Raw genomic sequence first — 14,633 nt, 5'->3', positions numbered from 1 at the left:
GCCACTGTCTTTTGAGCATAGGCTCCATGGAAGATCGTGCAAGGAGAGAGAAGGTTCACGGATTGTGTGCTGCATGAGAGGGACTGAGTTTCTTGGTGGGACTTGCATTTAGAAAGCTGACTCTAAGGGCCAGGAGAACAGATCAGATCAGAATGGGTGGCAAGACAGGCTCGAGACTTGCTGTGCTCACCAGACAACCCAGCAGAGCCCTCCCAGGACCCCAGCGGCCCTCCGCAGCCCCTGGTGCAGCACTGGCTTATAGTAAATCCTTCATAAATATTGGTTGACTTTTTTCGTGGCAAACCTGGGCCCCGAATCCAGGTCTTCTGATCCTTCAATTTCTTTTACATAAAGAGCTCTCCAAATATTTAGTCAGAGTTTTGGGTTTGGGTTTAATTCTTAAGCTTCAGTTTACTATCTTTTGAATTCTAGCTTTCAGCATTTCACCTCTTTGTAACAGAGGTTCAATCTTAAAAAATGCACTTTGGAACTAAAGATCAATAGAGTTTATCTGCAGGAGTGCCAGCAAATACTCGCTTTTTCAAGTCATTGCTACTCAGAACTAGGCTATTTAAATAATTGTAGTGTTGAAAAGTTTGTCATTCCTGCATTTTAAAATAATCACCTTCACGATTCAGTTTCTAAACTTTTCTGATGAAATGAACACAAATGTTTGATTGAATTCATATTTTTTAAAAAGATATCAGGTCTAGTTTTTCTACCCATGTTTGCAGGACTATATAGAGGCAATAGATTCCACAGCTGACATAAGGATTATTATTAATCTAGGCCTCAGTGGCACCCAGCTGGCATAGAGACCTGACCTTATCTTTGATGGGTTCAAAACCAGTGATTTCTATCCAGTGCTCAGGGGAAGCACACAGCCGTGCCATCTCTTTGTTCTCTCCTTATTACAGAATCAGTTGCAAGGCCTCCCTCTTCTTAAGGCCCCTGCTTTTGGAGCTCAGCGCCTCTCCAGATGCCTGTGACGTTAGTGCCATTTGATGGGGCAGCCACCTGGGGTGCCAGGCAGATGGGGCATCTGCCAAAAGAGGGTGTCCTGCTTGGCAGGGCAAGGCCACCCAGAGTCCTTGGACTGGCTCCACAGCTGTTCAGTTATTCTAAGCAGAAGGTTTGGGCCTCAGGAAGAGAGAAGTAGAAGACCTGCTTCATCCTCCTGCCGTAGCCGCGCCCTGCCCTCCACACTGCCTGCTCTCCCTCCAACCTGGAACTTTAATTTTCCATGAATAATTCATGGCCAGTAGCAGTTCAAAGCACTCTCCTTAACTCTGGGATTGTACTTTCACAAACACCAAAGCCTTAGGCTAAAGGGCTATGGCAGATTTCCAGACCTCTGACAGCCATTTAAAGAAGACCAAGGCTGGGCACAGTGGCTCATGCCTGTAACCACTTTGGGAGGCCAAGGTGGGAAGATCACTTGCTTCAGGCCGGTTGCTCAAGACCAGCCTGGGCAACATAGTAAGACCTTGTCTCTACAAAAAAATTTAAAAATTAGGCTGGGCACAGTGACTCATGCCAGTAATCCCAGCACTTTGGGAGGCCAAGGCAGGTGGATCACCTGAGGTCAGGAGTTTGAGACCAGCCTGGCCAACGTATAGTGAAACACCATCTCTACTAAAAAAAATACAAAAATTAGCTGGGTGTGGTGGTGCACACCTGTAGTCCCAGCTACTTGGGAAGCTGAGGTAGGAGAATGGCTTGAACCTGGGAGGCAGAGATTGCAGTGAGCCAAGATCACACCACTGTACTCCAGCCTGGGTGACAGAGCAAGACTCCGTCTCTCAAATAAATAAATAATTTTAAAAATTTAAAAATTAGCCAGGCATGGTGGTGAATATCTGTAGTCCCAGCAGCTTGGGAGGCTGAGGTGGGAGGACCACCTGAGCCTGGGAGGTCAAGTGAGCTCTGATAGCACCACTGCACTCCAGCCAGGGTGACAGAGTGAGACTATTTCTAAAAATTAAAAATATTTATATATTTTTAAAGAAGACTGCAGGGAGGGGCATACCTTTTGGAGCCCTTAAATCATGACATGTTTAGTTGTGGGTACTGTCAGTGAGTGAGAGCAGCCCTGCTTGGGGGCAGAATGGCACAGCTCTCCAGATACCCTGAGCTGTTCTAAATCACCAAATACTCTGTGTGAAAATGCTTGGGTATGGGTGTGTTCTGTGATGTGGCCCCTCACCTGACTAAGCTTGTTCTCTAAGTTTAGCTCTTTATCATGCAAGTGAGTATATTTGAGTACATAATAAAGAGGCACATAGGAATGTGTGGACTGGGGAGTATTTACTGGCACCCCATAGTGGGGTTCTCAAACCTGAAAGTTTCAATCACTGGGGAATCTCAGTGAAAGGCAGATTCCCATTCCATAGTTGGGACAAGCCAAGAATCTGCTTCTCTGCTAGGCTGTCAGATGATATGGATGCTGGTGGATCACTCTTGGAGCAGGGCTTCTCATCTTTGACTGCAGATTCCCATCTGTATTACTCCATTTTCACTCTGCTATAAAGAACTACCTGAGGCTGGATAATTTATAAAGAAAAGAGGTTTTATTGGCTCATGGTTCCACAGGCTGCACAGGAAGCATGGCTGAGGAGGTCTCAGGAAACTTACAATCATGGAGGAAGGAAAAGAGGAAGGAAGGAAAAGAGGAAGGTCTTAAATGGCCAGAGCAGGAGGAAGAGGGTGCAAGGGGAGGTGCTACACACTTTTAAACAACCAAATCTCATGAGAACTCACTATCAGGAGAACAGCAAGGGGGAAAACCCACCTGCATGATCCAATAACCTCCCACCAGACCCCTCCTCTGACATTGGGGATTACAATTCAACATGAGATCTGGGCAGGGACACAAAACCAAACCATATCAACATCTCGGAGGAGTTTTTAGACATCTCAGTGCCTGATATGGTCTGGCTGTGTCCCCATCCAAATCTCATCTTGAATTGTGATTCTCATAATCCCCATGTGTCATGGGAGGGACCCAGTGGGAGGTAATTGACTCATGGGGGCAGTTACCTCCATGCTATTCTCATGATAGTGAGTGAGTTCTCATGAGATCTTTGTTTGGCACTTCTCCTTCCTGCCACCATGTGAAGAAGGATGTGTTTGCTTCCCCTTCTGCCATGATTATGAGTTTCTTGAGGCCTCACCAGTCCTTCAGCACTGTGAGTCAATTAAACCTCTTTCCTTTATAAATTACCCAGTCTCGGATATGTCCTTATAGTAGCATGAGAGTGGACTAATACAGTAAATTGGTATTGGGTAGTGGGGCACTGCTATAAAGATACCTGAAAATGTGGAAGCGACTTTGGAAGTGGGTAACAGGGAGAGTTTGGAACAGTTTGGAGGACTCAGAAGAAGATAGGAAGATGTGGGAAAGTTTGGAACTTCCTGGTGACTTGTTGAATGGCTTTGACCAAAATGCTGACAGTGATGTGGGCAATGAGTCCAGGCTGAGGTGGTCTCAGATGGAGATGAGAAACTTCTTGGAAACAAGAATAAAGGTGACTCTTGTTATGATATAGCAAAGAGGCTGGTGGTATTTTGTCCCACCCTAGAGATTTGTGGAAATTTGAACTTGAGAGAGAGGATTTAGGGTACTGGTGGAAGAAATTTCTAAGCAGCAAAGCATTTGAGAGATGACAGAGCATAAAAGTTTGGAAAATGCAGTAAATGCAGTTTGGAAAATCAGAAAATGCCTAATCATGCAGTAGAAAAGAAAAACCCATTTTCTGGGGAGAAATTCAAGCTGACAGCAGAAATTTGCACAAGAAACAAGTTGCTGAATGTTAATCACCAAGACAATGGGGAAAATGTCTCCAGGGCATGTCAGAGACCTTCACAGCAGCCCCTCCCATCACAGGCCCAGAGGTCTAGGAGGAAAAAATGGTTTCCTGGGTCAGGTCCAGGGCCCCCCCTGCTGTGTACAGCCTATGGACTCTAACCCAGCCACTCCAGCCATGGCTAAAAGAGGCCAAGGTTCAGCTCAGGCCATAGCTTCAGAGGGTGCAAGCCTCAAGCCTTGGCAGCTTCCATGTGGTGTTGGTCCAGTGGGTGCACAGAAGACAATAACTGAGGTGTGGGAATCTCCATCTAGATTTCAGAGGATGTGTGGAAATGCCTAGATGTCTAGGCAGAAGTTTTCTGCAGGGGTGGAGCCCTCATGGAGAACCTCTGTGAGGGCAGTGCAGAAGGGAAATGTGGGGTAAGAGCCCCCACACAGAGTCCCAACTGGGGCACTGCCTAGTGGAGCTGTGAGAAGAGGGCCACCCATCTTCAGACCCCAGAATGGTAGATCCACTGACAGCTTGCACCTTATGCCCGGAAAAGCTGAAGACATTCAATATCAACCATGAAAGCAGCTGGGAGGGGGGCTGTACCCTGCAAAGTCATAGGGCAGAGCTGCCCAAGGCTGTGGGAGCCTACCTCTTGCATCAGTGTGATCTGGATGTGAGACATGGAGTCAAATGAGATTATTTTGGAACTTTAAGGTTTAATGACTGACCTATTAGATTTCAGACTTGCATGGGGCCTGTAGCCCATTTGTTTTGGCCAATTTCTCCGATTTGGAACAGGTGTAATTTACCCAGTGCCTGTACCCCCACTGTAGTTAGGAAATAGCTAACTTGCTTTTGATTTTATAGGCTTATAGACAGAAGAAACTTGCCTTGTCTTTGCACTTGGACTTGGACTTTTGGGTTAATGCCAGAATGAGCTAAGACTTTGGGGGACTGTTGGAAAGGCATGGTTGTGTTTTAAAATGTGAGGACATGAGATTTAGGATGAGCCAGGGCAGAATGATGTGGTTTGGCTGTGTCTCCACCCAAATCTCATCTTGAGTTGTGGTTCCCATCATCTCTACATGTCATGGGAGGGAACCAGTGGGAGGTAATTGAATCATGGAGGCAGTTACCCCCAAGCTGTTCTTGTGATAGTGATCTCACGAGATCTGATTCTTTCATAAGAGGCTTTTCCCCCTTTGCTTGGCACCTGTCCTCCCTGCTGCCATGTGAAGGACCTGTTTGCTACCCTTCCTGTTGTGATTATACATTTCCTGATACCTCCCCAACCCTACGGAACTGTGAGTCAACTAAACCTCTTTCCTTTATAAATTATCCAGTCTCAGGTATGTCTTTAATAGCAGCATGAGAACAGACTAATATAATGCCCCACACCAATGAAAGAATCTCTGAGGGCAGGACCAGGATCTCAGCAGTTCTGCTCAATGATTATTGCCCAGGATGAGTTAGTGTGGTGTGAGGGGCCTGAGTGGGTGACGGGACTGATTCCCGCCACTTTGGAAATTAGCCAAAAGTATCTTGCAACCATCTCTGATAGTATGTGCTTTAAGAGGGTGAGAGTTAAAATGAACACTTATCTTTAACGTTACCAGCTCTGACGCTCTCCAGGACTGATCCAGTCCCTTAGGTCTGGCTTACATCTGTCAGCCAGAGAGTCTCAGCTGAGGCCCTCATGGAAGTTCTTGCTCTTCTCCATCCACCCTGTGCTCCTGTTCTTGACTGCACAGCCAGCTGCCCTAACTTTTTCTTGGCAAGGCTAATAGGGCTGTGAGGAGTCTAGGTGAAATAAAACTGGAAGTTTTATCTTCCCAGAGAGAGGGGTTCTCAAACCTTGCCCACATGAGAACAACCCGGGTCATTCTGATTTAATGAATCTGGGACAGGGTTCATACCTTAGGGGAGTTTTAGAAGCTCCCATGTGATCTTAATGTGAAATCAGAGACTATAAGATAAAATTGAAATTTAAAAATCCTACATGTTTGCATTTTCATTGACATTTTTAGAACTGGTTCTAAAAATTAAAGGTGCTATTGAGATGATAAAATGTAGAAATGATTTTCAAAATACACATTTAATGATTTTTTTAATGTATTTTTCACAATCTGCATTCTCCCCCTCCCATTCTATACTTGGCATTTTTGAGGAAGCCAATGGGAAAAGTGAAGGGACCCTGGAGCTGGATTTGGAGTCCAGCATTCCAGGAGAGGGAATTAAAGTGGTGTGTTAATGAGGGCAAGGCTAGCAGCAGTAACAAGTAACACCCTAGCCTTCCCAGGTTTAAGGCAGGCGTTTGGTGCTCATAGACCTGTGCAGGCGGGAAGAGGTCAGGGTGGCCCTCCTCTGTGCAGTCAGGCTACTCCCCAGCTGTGGCTCCCAAGGTGGCCCGGGGCCTCTCCTGCCGCCTGCAGGGAGGGGAGGGGGAAGAAAAAAAGGGGTGGGGCTCCATGGGGCGAGCCTGGCTGGGCGGGGCCATGTGTGCTGTGCTCCATTGGCCAGAGCTCAGTCATGTGGCCCCTGCACGTGTGCAATGAAGGAGGCTTGGGCCCCAGTGGAGAACAAGTCCCAGAGCCCTGACCTGAGTAAAGTGTGGGCACCGGGGCCCTGCCAGCCACTGTGCCTGCTGCCCTGGAGCTCACACTCCAGGCAGACAGGTCCTGCCAAGGCCGAGGGAGGCTCTGAAGGTGTATGCTCTTTCTCTTATTTTCTCCACAGATATTGCAAACGGCACCAGTTCAGGGGGGTACCGCCCGCCTCCCAGAACCAAAGAAGTCATCATCAATGGCCAGACCGTGAAACTTAAATACTGTTTCACCTGCAAGATTTTCCGGCCCCCTCGCGCCTCCCATTGCAGCCTTTGTGATAACTGCGTAGGTAAGTAGTGCCTGGGCGGAGTCTGGCAGGAGCCCAGGTCCTCCGGGTGGGCTCTGCGCCTCTCCAGCCCCGCGCCACGGAACACTCAGTAATGGTTAATATTTCAGCGCATTTGCATCTTGCCACTGATTGAGTTTATCGGGCCTAGAGTCACTAAATCTCTTTTTTATTCTCTTTACACCCTGCACCGCCCTTGGCTGCGCCTACCCCAGCACAGGCACCAGAATGGGGTCCCCTGTCTCCCAAGGCTGCCAGGTCAGCAGGCACTTGAAATAAAGTCATGTCGTCCCCAGGTTCCTCGATTGCCGCAGGGCTGGCCACACACCTACGGGAGGCACCCTTGTGCAGTCGTTTGTCCCGACTCCTCAGAAGGGCTGGGGGCGTTCAATCCCCAGTCCTTCCGGGGACAGGAAAAGAGGCAGGGTCCGGGAGCCTTCTCCTACCGGGGCTGGAGTTAAGATCTGTATTCTTCCCGGAGAGCACCAAGGCCTCCCCTCTCTGCCTCCCAACTTCCGCCAGGACAGGCTAGGGAAATAGGCAGAGGGGACTGAGAGCTCAGAGGTCTGCAGCTGTAAGGCTGGGCCCTACCACCGGCCCAGCACTGGCCTTCTACAAGTGACCCGGGCCCAGCCTCTGGGATTATTTGGCAAGCACCTCTTGTCACTGCAGACTGAGAGCTGCTCCCCACACCCACTGACCCTCTTCTCTCTGTAGCTGGAGCTGCCTAGAGATGAGGTTGGCAAGGAGATGGCAGAACACCCAAGTGACAGGAAGGGAAGCAAGTAGAGGACAAAAGCTTTGCCACAGTGGGAAAGACTCGTAGCCTGCCTCTAGCGGAAGTGACCAGGGGTATTCCTGGGAGAATAAGCAGTGGAAACCCTGTTACCTTATAACTGAAAGGATAGGAGTGTGCCTCAGAACAAACCTAACTTCCCTTAGTAGCACAGTATTGATTGCCAACACTCTTCGGGAGTCTTAGAATTTGTAGTCTCAATTCTTCTTGAGAAAAATAAGATTTTATAATGTACGTCCTGCTGTACAAAGCAGTCATCCATTTATTTGTCTTAAATTAACTTTACCCTAACTTTAATAATCTGCAGTTTGGCACAAAGCTCATGTTTTCGCTGTCAGGCCTCGTCTTGGTTTTCTTAACGTAGATAAATTACTTTCAGCCTTGCCTCCCCAACAGAACAGTGTAGAATGTGTTCTGTTTCTCCCATGTAGGAAGTAGCTGATAGTTAAGAGCATGGAATATGGCACTGCACAGCCTGGGTTCAAATACCAGCTGTGTGACAGGCAAGGCGCTGAAACACTGTGTGCCTCAGTTTCCTCTTCTCGGTAGTGGGGTTGATAACTGCCTGCCGCATGGGATGGTGGAGAGAATAAATGAATGAACAGGTGGAAAGTGTCTGGCGTGTAGCAAACATTCTGTAATTGTTAGCTGCTCGTGCTCTTGTTACTCCTCCTCCCTTGATAGTTTTGATTGGCTTTTTCTGGACAATGTCTTGACTTTCTGTAGATGCAATGACCAAAACTACGCCTAGTTCTCCATGTGGGGGCATACCAGGGTTTCTACGAGGACACATGACAACCTTTGTTTGAGCACCAATACCCTTCCTGGTGACACCAGCCCCAGTGTCCATTCCATACTTACCTTGGGGACAATTTAAGCTGAAGGAGCACAGCATCTTAAATGTCTTTGGGAAAACCATCTACCTGTAGGAGTTCTCAGCACCCTTTCTTGGGTTGTAATTTTGACCTCCAGGCCTATGACATGATGGGACAGTGTGTGTCTTACACTTGTGCACATAAACTCTTCTGTCATTCTGCAAACCTTCTCCTGGAGGTCTAATGCCTTATTCTAGTTTGTATTTTGATAGGTAGGGTGTTGTTATCTACAAAACTAAAGGTCTTAGTGGGCACTTCCTTCTCTTTATCGTTTATAAAAACTTTTTACTCATTTCTAAACACCCCCAGTATTTCCACTCATTTATCCTGTTTCTTGTCTCTAGGCTAGATTTTTTTTTTTTTTTTTTGAGATGGAGTCTTGCTCTGTCATCCAGGCTGGAGTACAGTGGCGTGATCTCGGCTCATTGCAACCTCCACCTCCCAGGTTCAAACAATTCTCCTGCCTCAGCCTCCTGAGTAGCTGGACTACAGGCACATGCCACCATGCCCAGCTAATCTTTTTGTATTTTTCTTTGAGACAAGGTTTCACCATGTTGGCCAGGCTGGTCTTGAACTCCTGGCCTCAAGTGATCCACCTGCCTCGGCCTCCCGAAGTCCTGGGAATACAGATGTGAGCCGCCGCTCTCAGCCTAGGCTAGATGTTTAATCACAGTCAAAACTTTCTTCTCAATCTCCTGTGACTTACTGTTTTAAAATTCCTTTTGGATTATCAGACATGTTCTGAAAGTTCATATAATCACATTTGTTCACTCCCATTGCCCACAGGTGTTTGTGTCCCTTAAAGAACCCTGATGAATGAAATGTAAAAGCCCCTTATCACAACTATGCCTTTGCCTGGTGACAGTGTACTTCTGCATGTGAGTGTTTCCAGTAGGATCCTCTCCTGTGTACTCTACCAGCCATGAACCTAGAAACCACCAGCCTATAATAGGCCAGGAGCCAGGCCTCCACCTTTCTGGTAAATCAAAGTCATGGTGGCCACCCAGCATCCGCAACCAAACATAGTGGTGGTCTGTATATGGGACACCCAGAACTGGAAGGAGAAAGGGAAAGGAGAGGAAGTGGGGAAGTTTGGAGCAGGGTCTAGAGGAGGAAGACTGGAGCCCAGGAGCACATCAAAAGCTGCAGCCTCTGAGTGGTGCTCAGGGCCAGCTCCGTGGGGAACAGGTGAAGAAGTAGCATATGAGTGATCTAAAGTAAAGCTGGCCACAGGGCTCCTCAAAACACCACCCAGTGACTGAAACCTGCATAGCTTCGGTTTTCCGGTTAATTATGGGACACTTGGGCCTTTGGTTGACTGATGAGCAGGACAGCGGATTGGACCTTCTGCATTCAGGAAAATAGAGTTGAAGGCAAATGTCTCCCACTGAGAAGTGTAATTGCAGAGTTAGCCATGATCTTATTTTTAGATGGAAAGTTTTTACTGAAAGAATTCTTTTTGCAGCAAGGGGAAATAGCACAGTGGTATACTGAAAGCTGAGGTGGGAACTTGTGGCTTCCCTTACTTTGTAATGAGTGGGTTTGAGCTGGTCCTTCCCAAGCACAATAAATAAATGTCATTTGGCATGGGAGAGGAGAGAAGAAAAATGCAGCTTCCCAGGCCATTCAGAAGAGCAATTTTCTTTGCTAAATAAGTTTGAAAGTCATAGGGGCCTTTTCAGTTGAAGACTGAGGAAGGAGCTTTCTCTGGTCAAATATAAAGTTGGTTGGCAGACCCCAGTGGTTGGGGACCTGGCTCGGAGAACACAGAGGCCAGGGCTGAATCCTGGTCCACTCATTGAGTAATACTGGAACCTGGCAAGTTATCTGAATGTTCCCAGCTGTTACCACATCTGTAAAATGGATGTGATCCTAGTGCTACCCTGTAGGTTTCTTTCGAAGGTTCACTGAGATAGTGCGTACCACAGCACCCAGCAGACCTGCGGCACACTGAGGGGCCAGTAAGCGCATGGCTGGCCACTGATGTTCTCATCAGTGACGGGAATGCCGCCGTCAGTGCTCCCAAGTAATTGATTAAAACAAGCATCTTCAGAAAGCAGTAGGAATCACCTTGTTTCTCTGTATCTGGAAGGATTTAGATGATCTGCTGTGGTCAATGTGAATATATTTTCTGTCTCTTTCGGACGTTGTCCCTGTTGCCTGTTTCCATCCGTCTCTTCCTCTGAATCCTTGTCTGTCTCTCTGGTTCTCTCTGAGTCTTGCCATTGTGTTGCTTCTGCACATGTGGAACACGGCATTTCGGGTTGTTTATTTATTCAGGTGGGCTTTGAGGTTGTGGGATATTTTTAAACAACCAACAGCTGGGGCCAGGGAGCCACCTCTTCTCTCTCAGATCCTCATATCCCTCAAATCATTAAAGCAAGAGAAACTGAAGGAGCTGAAGAGGCAAAACATGGGCCTGTGAGACCCTCTCAGGCTCACTACGTATGTCCTAAAGCCCCGGGTGCATGCTACCCTCGTTTTTCTGATGGGGAAGGCCCTAGGAGGGATGTCTGTCCTCTGGTGGGCCCTAGTCCAGTGTCAGAATGGCCAGCAGCTTTCGCTGGAATGGGTATTTTTAGTACAGCCTAGACCTGTAATAAAAAGGGATTTACGTGTACTAGATTTAATCACACTCTGTGGAGAAACTAATAACAAAGTTTGCTAGACAGTAAGATGAAACACTGCCAGTATTTGCAAACCAGTTATACAAGAGTCTACCTTACTCTGACCAGACCCAGGCAGCTTAGTCTAGAGACTCAGAGGTAGCCTCTGGAGGCAGCTGCAGCCTGGGTCCCAGCCCTGCTGTCCTGTCTGGGCACAGGGACTGTCTCTGCACCTGCGATGCCACATCTGGAGGGACTGTGAAGACAAAGGAAGTAGTACATGGAGCCCTCAGGCCTTGCCAGCCCCCGGGGGGCACCAAGCAGCACTAGCCTCCTCCCACATCCAGGACGTGGCCTGGTCCCTTATCTTCTGTCCTGTCATTTTTGGTGTGGGTGCCACAAAGAACCTCCAGGCGCCCTCTGCAGGGACTCAGTGTCCAGTCGCTTTTATTTCTGGCAGGACTTTCCCACACTCTTAACTCCTTACAAGCTCCCTTTCTCATTCCCCCATCTCTTTCTGGCTGTGCTCTTCCTCTCCTGGGCATCATCCTTGACTTCATCTTACTGCACACTCTGCCTTCTGTCCCACAGTGTCTCCCCCCTTCTTGCTCTCACTGCTTCCTCTGTGTGTGGGTTTCTGAGCTCAGACTGCAGATACCTTGTGTGTTGCATACACTCTGCTGTGTGCTGCCCTCAAGAACCCAGCCACTGCTTCACAGTTGTGCATTAAGAGGTTGGACATGGCAGAGATTTGGTCCTGTAGCTGCCTTCTGGTGTGGATTAGCACATGGCAATGTCTTTGTAACTATTTGGGTATGATGAGGGGGCTATTAATTTCCCATAGGAAAGCAGGTCATTGGAGGGGAACAGAGGGAGCTGAGATTTGTATCCTTGTTGGAACCAAAACAGACAGGACTTTACTGATTCTCCTGGTTTTCAGTATCTCTTCATTTCACCAACATTGAATAAGCATCTATGTGTTAGGCACTGTGACAATAACTAGGTATGTGAAAATATGAACCAGTCCCCAGGGATCATTATTAAGAGCAGACCAAGGAGAACTCAAGGCAGACAGTATTGTATTTATCATATTACACAGGTTAAAGTGTAATTTTATATTGATTAAGAGTAGAATTAAGTCACCAACATGTATGCACCAAATAACATTGCATCAAAGTATATAAAGTAAAAGTTGTTAGAAAATGCAAAGGTAGTTTGTTATACACATAATGCTAGTGAGAAACAATAGCATACGTGTCTCAGGTCAACAAACTCTAAGTAGAGTATACCAGTGTATAAGTATAATAAATATATGTTGAACTTCATTTTTACAAAGTGTAGTTACCATGTTCAACCATTCATGGAACATTTACAAAAATTAATCATATTAAGCCCAAAACACTTTCCAACTTTCTAAAGGCAGATATCACACTGAAAATGTCATCTGATGAAACGATAAAACTAGAAATGAATCACAAAGATAGAAATGCACAAACATACCTAATTGTAATGCTTTTTTTAAAAAAAACTTTAAAACACTTTTATAAATCTTTCTAAAGCAGCTTTTTAAAGAAGCTTTTAATAAATCTTGGGTGACAGAAACTTCAAAACTGCAGTTGTAAAATATTTAGAAAATGGCAGTAAGAACAATGCAAAAGAAAACCATGCCATTCAGAATTCTACATTTTAAACATGAGAAATAGTTAACCTAAGCAGAAGAGGAATTAACCGGAAGACTGTCAGGTTGCCGGTAGAATCAACAAGTAGGCTGGAGAATGAGGCTCAGAAACCAGGAACAGTGGAGGAGGCTGGGTAGCCCCGCACAGCCTGTTGCATCTGCAGAAGGATGTTGCCGGAGGCAAGTGCCACAGGTAGGACGTTTGTGGCACCACGACTGAGCTCCCTCTGCTGCAGCTCTCAACTTGAAACTCTGACTGTCTTCAAAGACCACAGCTTCGGATTCAGACACCTGGGCGGGAGCCCTGGCCTGTTTTGTTGCCACACCCAAGCAGACAGCCAGGTGAGGGCGGCAACTGCCCCACACTCAGCATCTACAGTGAGGTTGGGAGGGTGGGGCCCTGCCTCCCACCTATTTTGGGATTCTCCCCAAACAGGAAGTTTACTTTGATGGTGGATGGCCAATGAAATAAAATACTTCAAAAAGTCTAGTACACAAAACAAAACTGAACTTAGAAGCAAATAAATGAACAAAGCATCCATCTCCAGAAGGCAGAAAAGAGCAGCAAAATAAGGGAAACCATAAGAAAACAATGACTTAGAAAACAACAACCAATAGGACGCTGAATCTAATTCTTTAGAAAACAACCAACCAAGGGATTAATGTCTGGTAAGACAAAGAAAATAACAAAGTGGAAGTAGCAGATTCAAATGACACAAAGATAGGTGAGATTGTTTTCTATAATTATTGGGAAATATTTTGCATGTTGTGTAACTCTATGCCAATTGATTTGAAAAATTTCAGTGAAACATGATTGTATAGGAAATGGGTCAGGGAATGAGTAGAAAACTGAAATTGATTACTAAGAATGAAAAACTGAAAAGTTTGATGAAGAATCGTGTGAGAAAGGTGCTGGGCCCAGACAGCGTACTTCCTATGTTCTGAGTAGTGTCTGAGAGCTTCGGAAAGGTTGAATGGTTTTTCAGTTCATTTCACCAAAATAGTATAACCCTAACACCAAAACCTGACAAAAATAACATGCAAAAATAAAACCCCCACCCTTATGTATAAACATTACAAGCCAACATGAAGACATAGCAAACTTAATCTAGCAGTATAATAAAGAATTAGTCACGACATGGAAGGGTGTATTCCAGGAATGTGATTATTTTTTAATGTAATAAAACTATTAGTATATCAGTAGGTCAAAAGATAAAAGGTATGTATGATCATGATAATAGATACTTAAAAGGGATTTGATAAAATGTGGCATTTGTTTCGTTTTTTGTGTGTGACAGAGTCTTGCTCTGTCGCCCAGGCTAGAGTGCAGTAGTGCAATGTCGGCTCACTGTAACCTCCGCCTCCCGGGTTCAAGTGATTCTCCTGCCTCAGCCTCCTGTGTAGCTGGGATTACAGGTGCACACCACCATGCCTGGCTAATTTTTGTATTTTTAGTAGAGACAAGGTTTCATTATGTTGGCCAGGATGGTCTTGAACTCCTGACCTCAAGTGATTGGCCCACCTTGACCTCCCAAAGTGTTGGGATTACAGGCATGAGCCTCCGCTCCTGGCTGAGACATTCATTTCTAACTGTAGAACTCAGTGTATCAAGATTGAGGCCGGGCGCGGTGGCTCAAGCCTGTAATCCCAGCACTTTGGGAGGCCGAGACGGGTGGATCACGAGGTCAGGAGATCGAGACCATCCTGGCTAACACAGTGAAACCCCGTCTCTACTAAAAATACAAAAAACTAGCCGGGCGAGGTGGCGGGCGCCTGTAGTCCCAGCTACTCGGGAGGCTGAGGCAGGAGAATGGCGTGAACCCGGAGGCGGAGCTTGCAGTGAGCTGAGATCCGGCCACTGCACTCCAGCCCGGGCGACAGAGCAAGACTCCGTCTCAAAAAAAAAAAAAAAAAAAAAAAAGATTGAGAGGTGTGGTAGGCAGAATTCTGGCCCCCATGACTGCCCCTTCCCCTCACACCCCCTGA

General features: G+C 46.6%; 1 protein-coding gene across 3 annotated transcripts in view; it reads left to right on the top strand.

The window, feature by feature from the left end:
- Positions 1-14,633, top strand: part of ZDHHC14 (zinc finger DHHC-type palmitoyltransferase 14) — a 311,090-nt gene that overhangs the window by 217,668 nt on the left and 78,789 nt on the right. For all 3 annotated transcript variants that reach the window (XM_033234955.1, XM_033234952.1, XM_033234954.1), the window contains exon 3: positions 6,537-6,695. In XM_033234955.1, the coding sequence (XP_033090846.1) occupies positions 6,537-6,695 (159 nt within the window). The remainder of the gene's footprint in view (positions 1-6,536; positions 6,696-14,633) is intronic.

Source organism: Trachypithecus francoisi, unplaced genomic scaffold (assembly GCF_009764315.1).
Source record: "Trachypithecus francoisi isolate TF-2019V2 unplaced genomic scaffold, Tfra_2.0 Lachesis_group15, whole genome shotgun sequence".
In the NCBI taxonomy this organism is placed as follows: domain Eukaryota; kingdom Metazoa; phylum Chordata; class Mammalia; order Primates; family Cercopithecidae; genus Trachypithecus; species Trachypithecus francoisi.
The sequence above is the reverse complement of the archived record's forward strand: the minus strand, read 5'-3'. Positions and strand labels throughout refer to the sequence as shown.